The 15754-nt window shown below is 39.2% G+C and overlaps 1 protein-coding gene across 6 annotated transcripts in view; it reads left to right on the top strand.

Moving 5' to 3' along the window:
• Nucleotides 1-15754, top strand: part of CCDC102B (coiled-coil domain containing 102B) — a 197273-nt gene that overhangs the window by 55317 nt on the left and 126202 nt on the right. For 5 of the 6 annotated variants that reach the window (XR_010747365.1, XM_066352555.1, XM_066352553.1 and 2 more), the window contains exon 5: nt 13965-14078. Coding sequence is in view for 5 of the 6 variants with exons in the window: in XM_066352555.1 (XP_066208652.1) it covers nt 13965-14078 (114 nt within the window). In the remaining variant the exon portion in view is untranslated. The remainder of the gene's footprint in view (nt 1-13964; nt 14079-15754) is intronic. The other variant, XM_066352556.1, reaches the window with a different exon arrangement.

Genomic DNA, 15754 nt, shown 5'->3' with positions numbered 1-15754 from the left:
TTTCTGGGTTTTTAGCAATGTGTGTCTCATAAATACAAAGATTCTATTTTTTTCTCTATGAGAAATCCCTCTCTGGAATATTCAGATAAGACCATTTTGGAGATAAGGACCCTTCTAGTAAATAGCATGGTGTTTCCCCCGTGCAGGGTCAGTTTTTATGTTGAAAAGGAGACTGGACACCGGGCTTTATTCCTTTCCTGAGGCATATGCTCCTCCTGACCCTGCCGTGTCTCGACACCACGGTATTGATTAGATACTATTGGGTGGAACAACAACAACAACAAAAACAAAAACCCAGGTTTAAAACAGGAATTTCTAGGACACCATTTAAAAGTTCTCTATGGTATAAAAATAAATCTGTGATAATACATTTAAATTTGTCCCTCTTTTCACATACATGACATGTGGAGGTGGTGGGGTCTCAGAGCGTGGCCGCCACCTCTCCAGGGGCATGCTTTCTCATTAACATGAGTAGTGTTCATGAGAGGGAGGAAATTATGAAGACAGATGGCTCCTTTAACTGGTATGGTCACACGGACTGTATAAGAGGATCAAAGAGGCACAGGTGACACACGAGAACAGCGAGGGTTCTTGGAAATGCATTTTAAAATGTATAATTGTCACTTGAGGCAATTTCCCTTTGTAATATAGTTCTGAAGTTATTCTGACCAAACTCAATGAAGAAGATAGGTCTATACTCACTACTGTAAAGCATCTAATGTGTACAAGATGAGATGCTGATAGAATTCTAGGAGTGTTCTCACAAGGATAATCTGAATGATATAAAAAGTAGTAAATAATTTTTTTATTTTTTATTTTTTGTGGCAGAGACAGAGAGTGTCAGAGAGAGGGACAGATAGGGACAGACAGGAAAGGAGAGATGAGAAACATCAATTCTTCATTGCGGTTCCTTAGTTGTTCATTGATTGATTTCTCATATGTGCCTTGACCGGGGGGCTACAGCAGACCGAATGACCCCTTGCTGGAGCCAGCGACCTTGGGCTCAAGCTGGTGAGCCTTGCTCAAACCCGATGAGCCCGCGCTCAAATTGGCAACCTCGGGGTCTCGAACCTGGGTCCTCCATGATCCAGGCCGATGCTCTATCCACTGTGCCACTGCCTGGTCAGGCATGTAAATAATTTTTTAATGTAGTTGTACTGAGTTAGGAGAATCCATTAGATTTACCCGAAAAAGAATGTTTTTAAAAAATGTATGAGTTCGGGTCTCTCTCTGGAGATTTGGACTTAATTGATGAGGAGTGCTTCTCATAGACCTGTTTTCAGAGGCTCATTATTCTGATATGCATCCTAAATTGAGATCTCTGCTCAGACCCATAAGATTACAGAGCTGGGGGTGGGGTGAGAGTAAGCATGGAGATCTCCCACCCGTGACCATTAATTCTATGTGTCAGCATGACTGGGCCAGGCACACAGTGCCACACACATATTTGGTCAAACGTGTCTGTGAGGGTGTTTTTGGATGAGATTCATATTTGAATTGGTAGATGGAGTAAAGCAGATTGCCCTTTCTTTTTCTTCCCTCCCTCCCTCCCTTCCTTCTCTTTTTTCCTTCCTTCCTTCTTTCCTTTCGTGACAGAGAGAGAAAGACAGAAGGATAGATAGGGACAGCCAGCCTGGAAGGCAGAGAGGTGAGAAGCATCAGTTCTTTGTTGCGGCACCTTAGTTGTTCATTGATTGCTTTCTCATATGTGCCTTGACCGGGGGGCTATAGCAGACCAAGTGACCCCTTGCTCGAGCCAGCAACTTAGGCTCAAGCCAGCAACCTTGGGGTCATGTCTGTGATCCCAGGCTCAAGCCAGATGAACCCACGCTCAAGCCAGCTACCTTGGGGTTTCAAACCTGGGTCCTCTGCATTCCTGTTCAATGTTCTATCCACTGCGCCATTGCCTGGTCAGACAAATTGCCCTTTCTAGGGTGGGTAAGTCTCATCTAACCAGTTGATGGCCTGTGTAGAACAAAATGCCTGACCTTTGCACAAGTAAGAGGGAATTCTTCTGCCTGACTGTCTTTAAGCTGGGACACCAGATTTTCCTTCCTTTGGATTTGAACTGAAACATCAGCTCTTCCTGGGTCTTGAGGCTGTTGGACTCAGACTTGAACTATACCACCAGGTTTCTGGATTTCAGGACTTTGAATTTAGATTAAAACTTATATCACTGGCTCCTCTGATCCTCCAGTTTATCAACTGCAGATCTTGGGAATGGTCAACCTCCATAATCCTTATGGTGAATATTGATTTCTTATTCTATCTATCTATCTATCTATCTATCTATCTATCTATCTATCTATCTATCAATCATCTATCTATCTGTCCATCTATCTATCTGAGACTTGATCTAGATCTAGTCACTGCAAGTCCTGAGTTATTTTTTTGTTTTTGGGGTTTTTTTTACTCAACAGTTTATTTCTTCTTTTATCAGTTGTATTATTGGCATCAAACTAGCGATGTGTGCTCCTACTTGGTAACATCAATTATGACATGCACAATATACTTTATTTAACATGCTTTTCATATTGACTAGGATGTTGACTTAAAAATAATTCTGTTATGTATAGTAGAAGAAAAAGGGATGCTATAAGAAAGGTATGTGATCTCTGGTGACTCAGTGGTCTGACGTAAGCCACGCCCAGCCACAGAGGCGAGCAAGCAGGATTCCCCTTGGGCAGAAGCTGAAGGAGTCTGGGTTTCAGGCCCCTGTCTTACCTGGGCCCTCCCTGGATAGGATAGGACCATGTGTTTTGGTGTATTTGCAACAGTAAGATAATTAAGGCACCCTTGTTGACACTGATTCCTGTTTCCTTCCTGACTTTCTGTCCAGCACTCCAGCCCTCTTCTCTGTGGGTCACAGGGCAGCTGTGGACATGTTTTGGGTCTTGTCAAGTTGAGTGGAGGATACCTGTGGTTAGTATACAGTGGAATATATTTTAGAATTTATTCATAATGTAAACCTAGTCAAAGTTCTTTCCTCTCAGAGATATATTTGATAGTGTACCATACTTTTAAATGAAATCATATGAAAGATAATTTTTAGAACACCTATATTTATGGGTTACAAACATCAAAGAATGAGTATTCCCAACAGCAAACAGGCCTGTGTGTTACGCTGTGAGGCTTATTTATCCCAATTTCCTTCAAAGGAAAAAGATCAACTATTCTGGAAGAAAGGCTAAACCCCCTCTTTTCTACAAAAATAGTAATACAAAGTTGCTGTCACACTAAAAGTTGATCTAGAGTCAAAAATCTAGGGAAAATCTAAATCTTAATTATTTAGCAGTCATTGCTATTAATGAATTACTTTTAACTTTTGCGATCTCTTATGGTACTTGACAGCTTCCTAAAATTTGTGAGTTGTTGTTTTCTCATGTTAAGTAAATACTTTCCTTTATTTTTAATTTGCTTTGTCCCCGGATTGAAGAAAATTCAGGCTCCACAAACCCTGAATTGACTCATAGCATAGCATAGCCCTCTGCCTTTCTTTCGCTCGGCCTCCCGAAATACCGCCAGGTGGCGCTGTTCTGCATGGCACCGATGGTCCGCTTCTGCACTGTCCTGGCACCACTCATCTATTCTGACAAGGGATGCTATGCCTTTTACCTGGGAGCAATGACCTTGAAGATAGAGGCCCCCTTCGGGGCTCCTCCACTGCCCCAGGGTCCGCCTGAGTGAGGAGGGGCCAATAGGTACCTGAGCAGGGACTTAGTGAAGGTGGATAATGGATGTCTTAGGGCCAGGGAAGGGAAGATGCTTAGGAAGACTTTGTCCTATTTTCCATTGTTCTGCCCCCCACCCCCCACCACTATCTAGCTGGCTTTTGCTGATTCTAAAATATTGCATTATTTACACAAAAGGCACAAAGCCTCAAAGAAGAAAAGTGGTTTTGTCAGCTCTTTGGTTGTGAAAAAGATTTGCACAGGTCAGACTCAATCTCCAAAGATTCCTAGAATGCTGTATGTTAGGGGAGAGTAGGAAGGCAGTAACAAATTTCAAGTCACCAAATCAGTGAAAAATTATGTAAGATGGCGTGTTTCCAAGAACAACTTGTTTACATAAAAAAGGAATGGCATTGCTTGCATTGAATAAATTTAAATCCTAAATTTAACCACTGTTTTAATATATATTAACAGAGAGAGTTAGGGAACCGTGAAGATCTCAAATTCACCTTGAATCACAACCTCAGTATTGTTAGGTTACAAAATACAGAGAGAAGTGGGTGAGTGGGCTTTTGGTTTTTCCTAAAATAGGGGCACCAGTGAGACAAATGAAAAAGTAAAGCCTCCTTTGTGCTTCAGATGGTTTTAGAATGCTCCTAACAGAGGCTCTTTGAGATTAACAATGAAATTAGAAGGCATAATTGCTGTCATCCTTTTGCTTAGAATAGTCTTTGATCTTTACATGTATTCAACATCTTGACTGAGATTTGTTTCGCATACTGTGCAATTAACCCACTTAAAAAAGAAAAGTACAATTCTGTGGTTTTTAATGTATTCACATTTGGGTAACCATCACCGTGATCAACTTTAGAACATTTCATCAGTCCAAAAAAGACACCCTGTATCCATTAGCAATCTTCTTATGTCCCTCCAACCCCCACAGATGTAGGGAACCACTAATCAAATTTAACACTATAGATTTGCTGAGTCTAGACATTTCACATAAGTGAAATTTTATGAGTGGCTTCTTTCAATTTATGTAAATTTTTGAAGAGCAGTTTGATAATCTGCTAGTCTACCAGCTATTCCTGTCATTGCTCAATAAAAAACATAAACTTATGCTGATTTTTTTATCAATGCCTCATTTAGAAAAAAAATAGGTGTAATTTTCTCTTTGGCATAACAAAAATATTAACATTTAGCTGTTTTATGCATGTCTGAAGCAAGAGATATACATTTTCAATATTATTTTCTTTAAATGAATACTTTAGTTTTTATAGAACTGCAGGCCACTCTCATGTTTAATTGAGGACTAAATCAAAAAACAATTTTTTTTTATTTCTGAAGATTTGCAGAAATGTTTCCCTATTACCAATGTTGACACTAATTTTTTTTACTCACTGAAGTTAAATAACATACTTTAGCTGTAATCAAATATATTCTAATAATGTGAGTTTTTCTACTTTTATTCTATAATAATTATGTGCAGCTTTAAGTAATATTTAATTAAAAATTAAACTATGCTAATCCTTTGAAGACTGTGTTTATCTAAAAGTAAAAATCTAAAACACATTTTTTCCCTTAAGAACTTTGATGTTCTATAATTTCATTGTTTTTGTGAGCTAAAGAACTCTGGGCTGTGGTGTGTGTGTGAACTTAGAGAACAAGATGGCATGAAGTGAAAAGTGCTTAGAAGCAATAATTAAAATATATCATATTCAAATACATATCTTGAAGGTGTTTCTATTCATGAATAGGAAGACTCAGTATTGTCAAGACATCAATTCTTCCCAACCTGATCTATAGATTCATGCAATTAAAATCCTAGCACATTATTTTGTGGATATCGACAAACTGATTCTCAAGTGTATGTGGAAAAGCAAAATACCCAGAACCACCAACACAATGTTGAAGGACAAGAACAAGTTGGAGGCCTGATGCTATTAGACTTCAAGGCTTACTAGGAAGCTACAGTAATGAAGACAGTGTACTGTTGGGGAAAGGACAGATAAATAGATGAATGGAACATGTTGGGCAGATAAAACATATTACGCTCACTTTGTTAAAGATAGCGCTGCCCACGTGGAAGCCTGTTGCCCAGGTGATAATAATGTGTGTTGGGGGCAGGCTGTGGGCAGGCAGGATCCTTGTAGCCTGGGGCTTGGTTTTAGGACTAAGCCTTTCCTACCCTTTTTGATGTGGGGTGGTGCAATCCCATCATGCCTCAGATAAGTGACTTTGTATCAAAGACTTTCCTATTTTGTATACTGGATTAAAGATTTTGATTTCTGCACTATAAAGTGGGGCAGACCTGGAGCTTGCTCTCTCTTGGTTCCTGAGATTAGCATTAGAAGAGAAAGCAGAGAGGAGAGCAGAGAAAGGCCACATGGAGGAGGCCAGGAGAAGCAGCCAAGATGGTGGAGTGCTGAGTGAGAAGCCAGTTTGTGCATAGTTTGTGCAGGGAGAAGGAAGGAGATGGGGAACAGAGGTGAATAAGTCTGGTGAGCTAGAAACCTTTGATTCTAGGAAACTCGGATAAGTCAGTAGCTTTGCGAGCACTGAATGAGTGGCTTTTGGAGTCCAGTGTGTGTTTTTACTTGCCCGCTGGGTGCAAGCTAGGATTAAAGATGATGGCCCACCAGTTTTTGGCTCTGTTGTTTCTTTACCGACTATCCGAATCCAATGCGAACCTGCATGGGCCAGGCAGCTGTGATGGTGGCCCTGGCTACTGGCTTTACAGAACAGAATAGAGTGCCCAGAAATAGACCTACAGAAGTACATTCAATTGAACTTTGACTGAGAAGCAAAGGTAACACAATGGAGCCAAGATGATCTCTTCAACAAATGATGCTGGAACAACTAGATATCCACATGGAAAAAGGATGAACTTAAACACAGACCTTATGCTCTTCACAAAAATTAACTCAGTACAGATCATATACCTGAACAGAAAACACAAAACCTATTAAGTTCTTAGAAGATAACATAGCAGAAAACCTAAATGACCTTGAGTAGGGTGAGACTTTTTTCAGTACAACACCAAAGACAGGATCCATGAGTAAAATCATTGATAAACTGGACTTCATTACAATCAAAATCTTCTGCTCTGCACAGGCACCATCAAAAAAAATGACAGGACAAGCCACAGACTCGGAGAAAATATTAGAAAATATTTCCTGATTGAGAACAGTTATCCAAACTATGTGAAGAACTTTAAGCTTAACAGTAAGAACACAAGCAACCAGATGATAAAACGGGACACCTTGCCAAAGAGGATACACAGATGGCAAATAAACATGTGAAAGGGTGTTCCAGATGCTACTTCATCAGGAAAATGCCAATTCAAACAACAATGAGGTACCACCACACCTATCTGAATGGCCAGAATCCAGAACAGGAACCGCACCAAAGGCTGCCCAAATTGTGGAAAAAACAGGAACTCGCATTCATTGCTGGTGGAAAAGCAAAAGCATGAGGGCCCCTTTGGAAGGCAGCGGGGTGATTGTAGCCAGCCATTCTGCACTGTATACTTGAAGGTCGCTGTGAGAGTAGGGCTTTCATGTTCTCAGCATAACAACAATCAAAACAAGATGTAATTGTACAAGGTAAGGGATCCATGAACTAACCTTATGTGGTAAACATTTCACAATATATATGTATATCAAATCATAACATTGTACACCTTGCATTACATGATGTTATATGTCAATTATGTCTCAATAAGCTGGAAAAGAACACAAAAAAACCCAATAAGGACTATTTTATTAAGAATGAAAAAAGATTTTTCTTTACTACTGGCTTTGATTTTGATGTGTGTTGACATGATTTTCATGTACCTTTGGAATTGGGGTTTGTTATGTTTTTTGAACCTATGTGTTTACATTTTTAAAATTAAATTTTGAAAAAATTTTTGGTCATTTATTTTCAAATATTTGTATGTACCCCTTTGTTAGGACTTCAGTTGCAAGTACTTCGAGCCACTTGAAGTGGTCCCACGTTTGCTAATGGGCCTCAATATAGTCCCACAGGGGTGAACCAATGGAGACATGCTGGACGACTTGGGGAGAGGAGGTTTGGTCAGCAGGATATATCAAGGACCTTGATTATCCCTGAGCTTCTAAAAGTTTTTCTCTAAGATGACGTTATCAGTGTTTGCTAATTGACACCGTCGCCTTTAGGCTTGTACCTTCCCAGAGGACTTGGTGATAAGGGTATAATCTCCTTTCATGTTTCCATTTTTAAAATTGAATTTATTGGGGTGTTAATAATAATAATTATTTCTTTGGGACTCTAATTGGTGTTTCCCTTGACCTTTGATGGACTCTGTGGACAGAAATCAGGTGTCAGGTAAACCGTTTAACCTTGGGTTACTGAAGGAAGCATGGCAATTGGGAGAGTTGGTTGTATTATAAAATGGTAGTACAGTATTTAAAATGATCTTTCTAATAATTTTCAATGGACATCAGAGGAATGTGTTACTTTTCATGTGTTTTTATTGATAATTTTATGACTTGATGATCTATCATGTATATTCATCTCCGCGCCCATGACCGCGTATAGAAGAAAAAAAATTAGCTATCCATTATGAGTACATTAATACATCCCTTCTTTGTCAGTTTACAGTGAGTTGGATCACCAGCATTGCCCAGTGTTAATCAAACCAGGTTGTTGTTTTTCTTTTTTTGGCATCGTTATGAATTTGTGAATTTAAACTAATTGGAAGTGCTTTCATCTACTGCAGTTATTAATTGTGATACTCAAAACTTAGCCTAGTGAGCAGTCCTCTTGATATGGGCTACTGAGGACATTTAGACAGTCTAGGACTCACTCTTTTTGTAATTTCCTTACTTGGTGACATGACAAGATATGCAGGGTTATCACTCCCTCCCCTTTTTTAGACCTAAAATAAGCCATTTCATCAGAGGCTTGGGTTCCTGTGATGGGTAATAGTCAAGACCACCGCCTGCACAGTCTGTGACTGCTGCAGGGACAGTCACCCCTTCCCAGCCATTTTAGTGAGAACCAGAAAATGTATAAAAGCATGGAATGTTCTTCGGCGCTCTCCATGGTCATGGCTTCTGAAATGATTTTTAATCTCTTCTCCTCATTATTTTTGGATTTCTTAGCATCTTTTCTCTTTTCCCCTTATCTCTTCAGGCATTATCTTCATATTTATTTACTTTTGTGTTCCCTCCAGTTTATTCTGAAATGCATTTTCTTTATGTCTAATTCTCCTTTTGACTTCTATAACAAACATTCCTAGGTTTTTCTAATTCGTGGTGGGCCCTTTCCTATTATTTATAGTTTAATTACTTTGTGTCGGTCACATTGAAAATGTAATTTTCTTTTTCTCCAGTGGGCATGTATTTTTAGAATGTTCTCATCTGTAGCACGCTTTCATCGTCAGAAAGAACATGACCCTGCTCCTTCTTCCTTTGTCCTTATAATGACATGATGTGTGATTCCCCTCTCGTCCTTTTTCGGTGGCTCATTCTTAATAGATTTAGATTTTTTTTGTACCTGTAATAGAAAGTGGGTGCATCAAGAAATATTTTCTGGCTTCACCACTCTAGAGCTCACTGCTCTTAATATGTGTGGTGAGTGCCCGGAATCATGGCCTTGTCTTTTCCAAAGACTCTTGGCTCTGTTCCCTAACTGACTTTTTTCTGCTGTTCTTGCCCCCGTTCTGCTTAGTGTGAATTCTGTTCTCAGCATTGACCTCTCAGTGTAGGGTGTGAGATTTTTTGTAAAGAGTCTGTAGGGTATAGATGTTTCCGGTTATTCCGACTTTCCTATGAGCCTCCTGCATTCACTAACCAATCAGAATGTGTGATACTCGGCTAGTTTCCCAATGACCTGGCAGGGAATGTCTGTTGTCCCTTTGGGGGTTCTGTTCTTGGGGCATATTGCTTTTCTCTCATATTTTTTTCATTGGTTGTTGAAGCTGTGAGTGGCTGGTCTTAACCCACCGGTACCTGAGGGTTTACAGGGAAAACGTGTCACTAATTTTGCTGAAGGCATCCAGAAGTTTTGGGTTGCTCTTCTTTCTCTTTTTTGTGTTCAGTATTATTTTGTATTAGTGTCAGGTGTATGCCGTAGTGCTTAGACGACCACGTGCTTCACTAGGAGTTCCCCTTGACATTGCCATTGCCTACCTGGCATCAGACATTATTACAGCATTATTGACTCGATTCCCTATGCTGCAACTCACATCTCTGTAACTGTTCTCGAACTGCCAGTGTGTGCAGCTCAATTTTCTCATCTCTCTCTCTCGCCTCCCCTCCTTTTTCTCCTCTTCCCCCACCCCTCCCCACTGGCAGCTGTCAGTCAGTCTGCTCTCTGTGTGGGTGAGACTGTTTCTGTTTGGCACCCAGAGGGTCTGATTTTGTTCTTCTCTTGCTCTCCCTGTTTTCATGGAGAGAGTTGCAGACGCTGCAAACTCACCAGCACCGCACCCACCGTGCCATCTGCGCGCCGTTTCCAGAGGAAACAGGGAGAGTGATCTGGTTTCCAAGTCCAGGTTTCCCACTTCCGTATCTGGTCCTCAAAGGTTGGTCAGCCTCAGGCAGAGCTTTGTGACCAGGTTCTCTTCACCCACACCGCTCGCTGTCCATTTCTGCAACGAAAGGCCTCCCTATCTCCCATGCTCAGTGTTGTTTTACAACATTTTGCCCTGGCTAGTTGGCTTAGTGGTAGAGAGTCAGCCCAGCATATGGACGTCCTGGGTCTGATTTTCAGTCAGGTCACACAGGAGAAGAGACCATCTGCTTCTCCACCCCTCCCCCTCTCCCTTTCCTTCTATCTCTCTCTTTTCCTCCTTCAGCCATAGCTCATTTGGAGCAAATTGGCCCCAGATACTGAGGATGGCTCCATGGTCTTGCCTCAGGCACTAAAATAACTTGGTTGCAGAGCAAAGGAGCAATGGCCCAAGATGGGCAGAGCATCACCCTGTAGGGGGCTTGCTGGGTGGGTCCCGGTCGGGGTACATGCGGGAGTCTGTGTCTCTGCCTCCCCGCTTCTCACTTAAAGAAAAACAAAAAACAAAAACATTTGCCAAAGTGAGAAAAGCTCAGGAGTACCACATGAAGAGATATTTAAAAATATTGGAGTTGAGGAGCCAACTAATCAATAGGTCACAATACCTTTGGCATTTCAGGTGGCTTCTACTTTTTTTCCCATAAATATACTGGCATAGGACCTAATGGATTAGTCAGTTGATAGGTAATAAAAACTAATTTTGATAGAAGATCAAAAATATAGCTTTGCCATAGATTTAGAGAGATATTTAAGAACAATGCCAAGGATGACTCTCCTATAACAAAACAGCTTTCATTTTTACCAACATGTGATCTGCTTTTTCAGTGCCTGCATTAGAAAAAGAATAAATAAAACTAAAGACAGTTCTTATTTCATTCTGTCAATAAGTAATTTTATCCATGGATACACAAAATAATTGAAAAAAATGTATCTATTCATCTCATTAAGAGATGCATTTCCAGCAAATGATTAGTTTGTATTTAATAATTACTTATCATGATACATGCTACCTTGTCTCATTTTTAAGCAACCATGTACCTGTAAGAACTAAGATAACTCACTCCAAAGGAAACCTTTTATCATTTGAAGTCTTACAATCACATATATACACATTACACATATGTTTTATTGCCTATAATAGAGTATAAACATTTTCAAGTATAAATATATTATACAGTATGATGATCTGGAGGAGGTGGAATAGAAATAAAAATTCAGGAAATAAAAATAACAACATAAATTTTTTGAATAGATGACAGTGACGATGACATTTTAATGGTTTTTAGATATTGCATATAGGAAAGTGTGATGCAACTATTTCATTTAAAGTGTCATATTTAAAATTCACCAGAAATTTTATTTTTTTAATTTAAACATACTATTTTAACTTTAAAAATGTAAAGGCTATATCAGCATGAGAGCAAAAAGGTTTACAGACCATTAAGATCAGTTATGAAAAGACACAATAGGCCCTAGCCTGATAGCCTCCTGAAACACCAAGGTTGTGGGTTCAATCCCCCAACAGGGCACGTAGAAGAAACAACCAAAGAATGCATAAATAAATGGAACAAATTGATATCTCTATTTCTCTTTCCCTATTTTTCTTTCCTTTTCCCTCTCTCTCTAAAATCAAATAAAAAAAATTAAAGGATTCAATAAAATATACATTAACTTTAGTCAAACATTCATTAGTATCTACTATCATTCTTTAAGGTTGAGGGAAGGAATTAGGTAAAGTTTAATTATTTTGGCTAAAATTTTGGAGGTATGTCAGAAAAAAAAGAGTAAGAATAAATCCAATATTTTTGGCCTGATCAAATGTAAGGATGGAAGTGGTAATTACCGAGGAGGCAAAGACCGTCAGAGACTCAGGTTTGACAAAGAAGTTCTTCGTTTGCTTTTCCAATGTGTGAACGTTAGGATGCCCATGGAGCTGATCAGTATGGAGTTGGGTCATTGGTCCAGAGTTCAGGGCAGAACTGCAGGATGGAACTAGACATTTGGAGATGGCCACACTTTGATCAGTATGCAATGCCATGTGTACATATAAGCTGTCCAAAGGGGCGAATGCATAGCGAGTATAAATTAAATACATGCTTAATACTCCTACTAACAATAGGAATTTCCATTGCTACGTAGGAAGAGTGTATTACTATTATTACCAGTCACAACTACCCTTTTGTGTGAACTAGGATTTTAAATCTTGACATGATTAACAGCAAAGAAAAGAAATACAAAGAAAAGAAGAACTGGCAGGCAAGCACACCCATCACATTAAATGCAAACTTCACAAAAATTTGGTTTTGTACATATGTACCCATTTTTTGTATATTATTTTACATTTAAATATTAATAAAATTATATTTGGAATTAAAAACAATAACATTACGAGTCGTATTATTTTTAAATTTTAAGTAGGTAGTGTAATGTTAGCTGTCATAATCTCATTCATGGTATGATACATAAAAATTACATAATATAAACTCTGAAAACATTTACCTCTATATTTTAGGGACAAATGAAGTTAAAACACAATAGCATACATATATGTATCTACTTATTCATATATTTATCAAATTGCATGAGTCTGCTGAAAAGTTCTGATTATAATAACAGCTATGAGGGGGAAAACCCACTGTTTGCATTTATAGGATTTTTCTCACTTCCCTGTTTATTTTTATAGACTTGATGTTGCAGAGTAGTTTTGAATTTACATAACATGGAATTGAGGGTGTCTGCCCACACACGTGCACAGCCTTGCCCACTACCCGGTCCTTCACTGCAAGGGTGTAGTCATTACCATTGTTGAGCACGCATTGACATCGGTACCATTCCAAGACTATAGTTTCCCTGAAGGTTCACTCTGCTCCACATTCTGTGGGTTTAGACAAGTGTCCACCATTGCCGTGTGATACAGAGTAGTGTCACTTCCCTAAAAGTCCTCTGTGCTCCACCTACTTGTTCCTTCTTTTCCCCAAACCCTGAAAACCACTGGTATTTTTTTATTGTCTCCATAGTTTGGCTTTTTGCACAATGTCCTGTTATTAGAATCTTACAGTATGTAGCCTTTTAAGATTGGCTTCTTTTAGTTAAGGTTCCTCCATGTTTTTTTCATGGATTGATTACACAGCCCTTTTTAGTGCTGAATAATATTCCTTTGTCTGGATGGACCACAATGTATTTATCCTGTTTTTGTTTTTTTTCTGCAGTAGTTTCCTATGGCAACTTATTGGCATCTTTTATAGATGTTCTGCAAATATTTAATCAGCTCGAGCATTATAGAGATGTATTTTTCCATTGACCAAGTTTGTCTCTGCTACAATCTATATATTTTTTTATACTTCATAGAAAATAGACATAAGCAGGATTACAAGGAGAACTGTGGTGCTAATATTCAATACTGGAAGGTCAGGGTTAACTGCATTAATTTAGAATCCAGTTGGTCAGTATCAAGAGTTTGTGAAGGTAAATGAGTTTTGCCTATTTTCAATTGATGGATTTGGATTTATGGGGATTTGCACATTTTTTTTCTAACAACTTTGGAGTTTTCAGCTACCAGTATAAAAATAAATGGTTCAACCACAATAATTACAAAAGCAACCACAATACCTTCCAGAATCTGCCTTTAAAAAAATCAACAATCAACTAAAACTGAAAGCAAAAAGCAAAATAAAAGACTGAAGGGGATTATCCTGAAACCAGCTTTTGTCACATCATGTGATTATGATTTCAACTTTATTATTATTATTTTTTCAGTTTAGCATTCTTCATGGTCAACATACAAATGAAGTGGAGGAAATGGCAGGAGATATGAAGGAAGGGCCACAACTTCAAGACAAGGACAGAGTGATCTGTGAGTTGAGAGCAGAGGTAAGGTATTGGATAAAGGGTAGAATGCTGAAACCTATCTGAATGTTATCAATAATATACTATTCTAAAGAAGTTAAGTGGGCACCTTTGGTTACAAGGAAGAATGCTGTTGAGAACTGAATAAAATAATGATTGGCATTTTATCAGCTGATAAAATGCCAATCATTATTTAAAATGCGATGGAAGGGTGTTGGCTCTTCAGTAGGTCTAAGTTATCTAAATGTTATAAAGACAAAATACTTGACTAAGAAAGCACCCAATAGCCAATACAAGTCTAACTGTGAGTGAATACATATTATTGAAAGATCAATCAGCTTTCCCATCTGTCAGGACCAATGACACAAAGATGTACTGTATGCGGTCTCTGGTGAAGTCAACCCTGTCATCGGCAGCTAGCCACAGGCAGGGTCACTGCACTTCAGCTGTAGTTGATTTGTGGCTTAGGTATCATGTGAAATAGTAGAAACATCTACTTTCCATTCCTTCCACCGCCAAATTCAGTTTGACAGATTGTGAAGTCTGAGTTCTCTGCCATGTTGATAAAGAATGACTTATCATCCTTAGGACTAGGAGGGGAGATTAAGTTCTTTGCACTTTTAGAAAATTGAGTTAGTGCATTAAGTGTCATTCTGTAACAGGTGATTCTGGAATACATTGTGGGTACCAATAAGTAGGATCATTTCAAGAAATGGAATTAAGTTAGCGCATATATGGGCTGGAAAGTGATCGGTAATAGAGGGTTTGTTCCTCATGCGGGTCTCAGATGACTGAACTCCCACCATAGCGCGTTTCCTGTCAGGAGAACGGGGTGCAGGGGAAAATGCAGAGGTTGTGGAGCCGGATGTTTCCATCACTGCCAATGACTTTATACAGGTCATCTCCTTAAGCCCCTGGGCATCTCAGTCTGCAGACTGAGTGTTGGAAAGCAACATATGAATAGTGATGACACAGGATTTTTGCAAAGATTCCATGTTGCAAGGGAAAAATTGGGGCAGAGTGTTTTACTGTCAGGAGTTAGTTAGGACTGAGCTCTCCCTGCCATGCTCCTGATTGCATCAAGCCTTCCCTGGTTCCCTCTTCTAAGGGGCATAGAAGAGGTCTTGGATGATGTTGGGGTGGGGGGGGGTGCAGCAGGCATAATTGATGAGAAAGACGGAACTGTTGGTCCATGATGAGAAAGATTTGTCTGTTGCAAACAACTCCTCTTAGCAGTTAAGCCAAAGAGAAATCAGTGATGGCTTTTCCATCTTTTATTTATAAACAGAATCAAACTATCACCATAAGGAGCTCTTCTTGACAGACAGGGCATTGTCTTCCATCCTCATTTCCAGGATACATTGGGAGCCACAGCAATGCAGGATCTCTTATGTTCAACGTCTTACATTTGATTTAATAGAAAGGTCTGAGGCTCGTTTATTAGTTGTGTGGCCTTGAGTAGGCTATTTCACATTTATAGAGCAGAGTTGCATTCCTTAAATTAGGATACAGACATTTTAGCCACCCGAAAGAAAGCTCCCATAAGACATTTAAGTACTATCATTTATATTTTTTATTTTAAAATTCTTAATGAAGCACTGAAGGTCGAAAGCAAAGGTAGCAATAAATTGGCTATGTCTTTTACTATGTGCACTTAAATGGTATATTCAATTGAATGAACTTGCAGAAAGAAGGCTTTG

This window comes from Saccopteryx leptura, chromosome 11 (genome assembly GCF_036850995.1).
Source record: "Saccopteryx leptura isolate mSacLep1 chromosome 11, mSacLep1_pri_phased_curated, whole genome shotgun sequence".
NCBI lineage: Eukaryota > Metazoa > Chordata > Mammalia > Chiroptera > Emballonuridae > Saccopteryx > Saccopteryx leptura.
The sequence above is the reverse complement of the archived record's forward strand: the minus strand, read 5'-3'. Positions and strand labels throughout refer to the sequence as shown.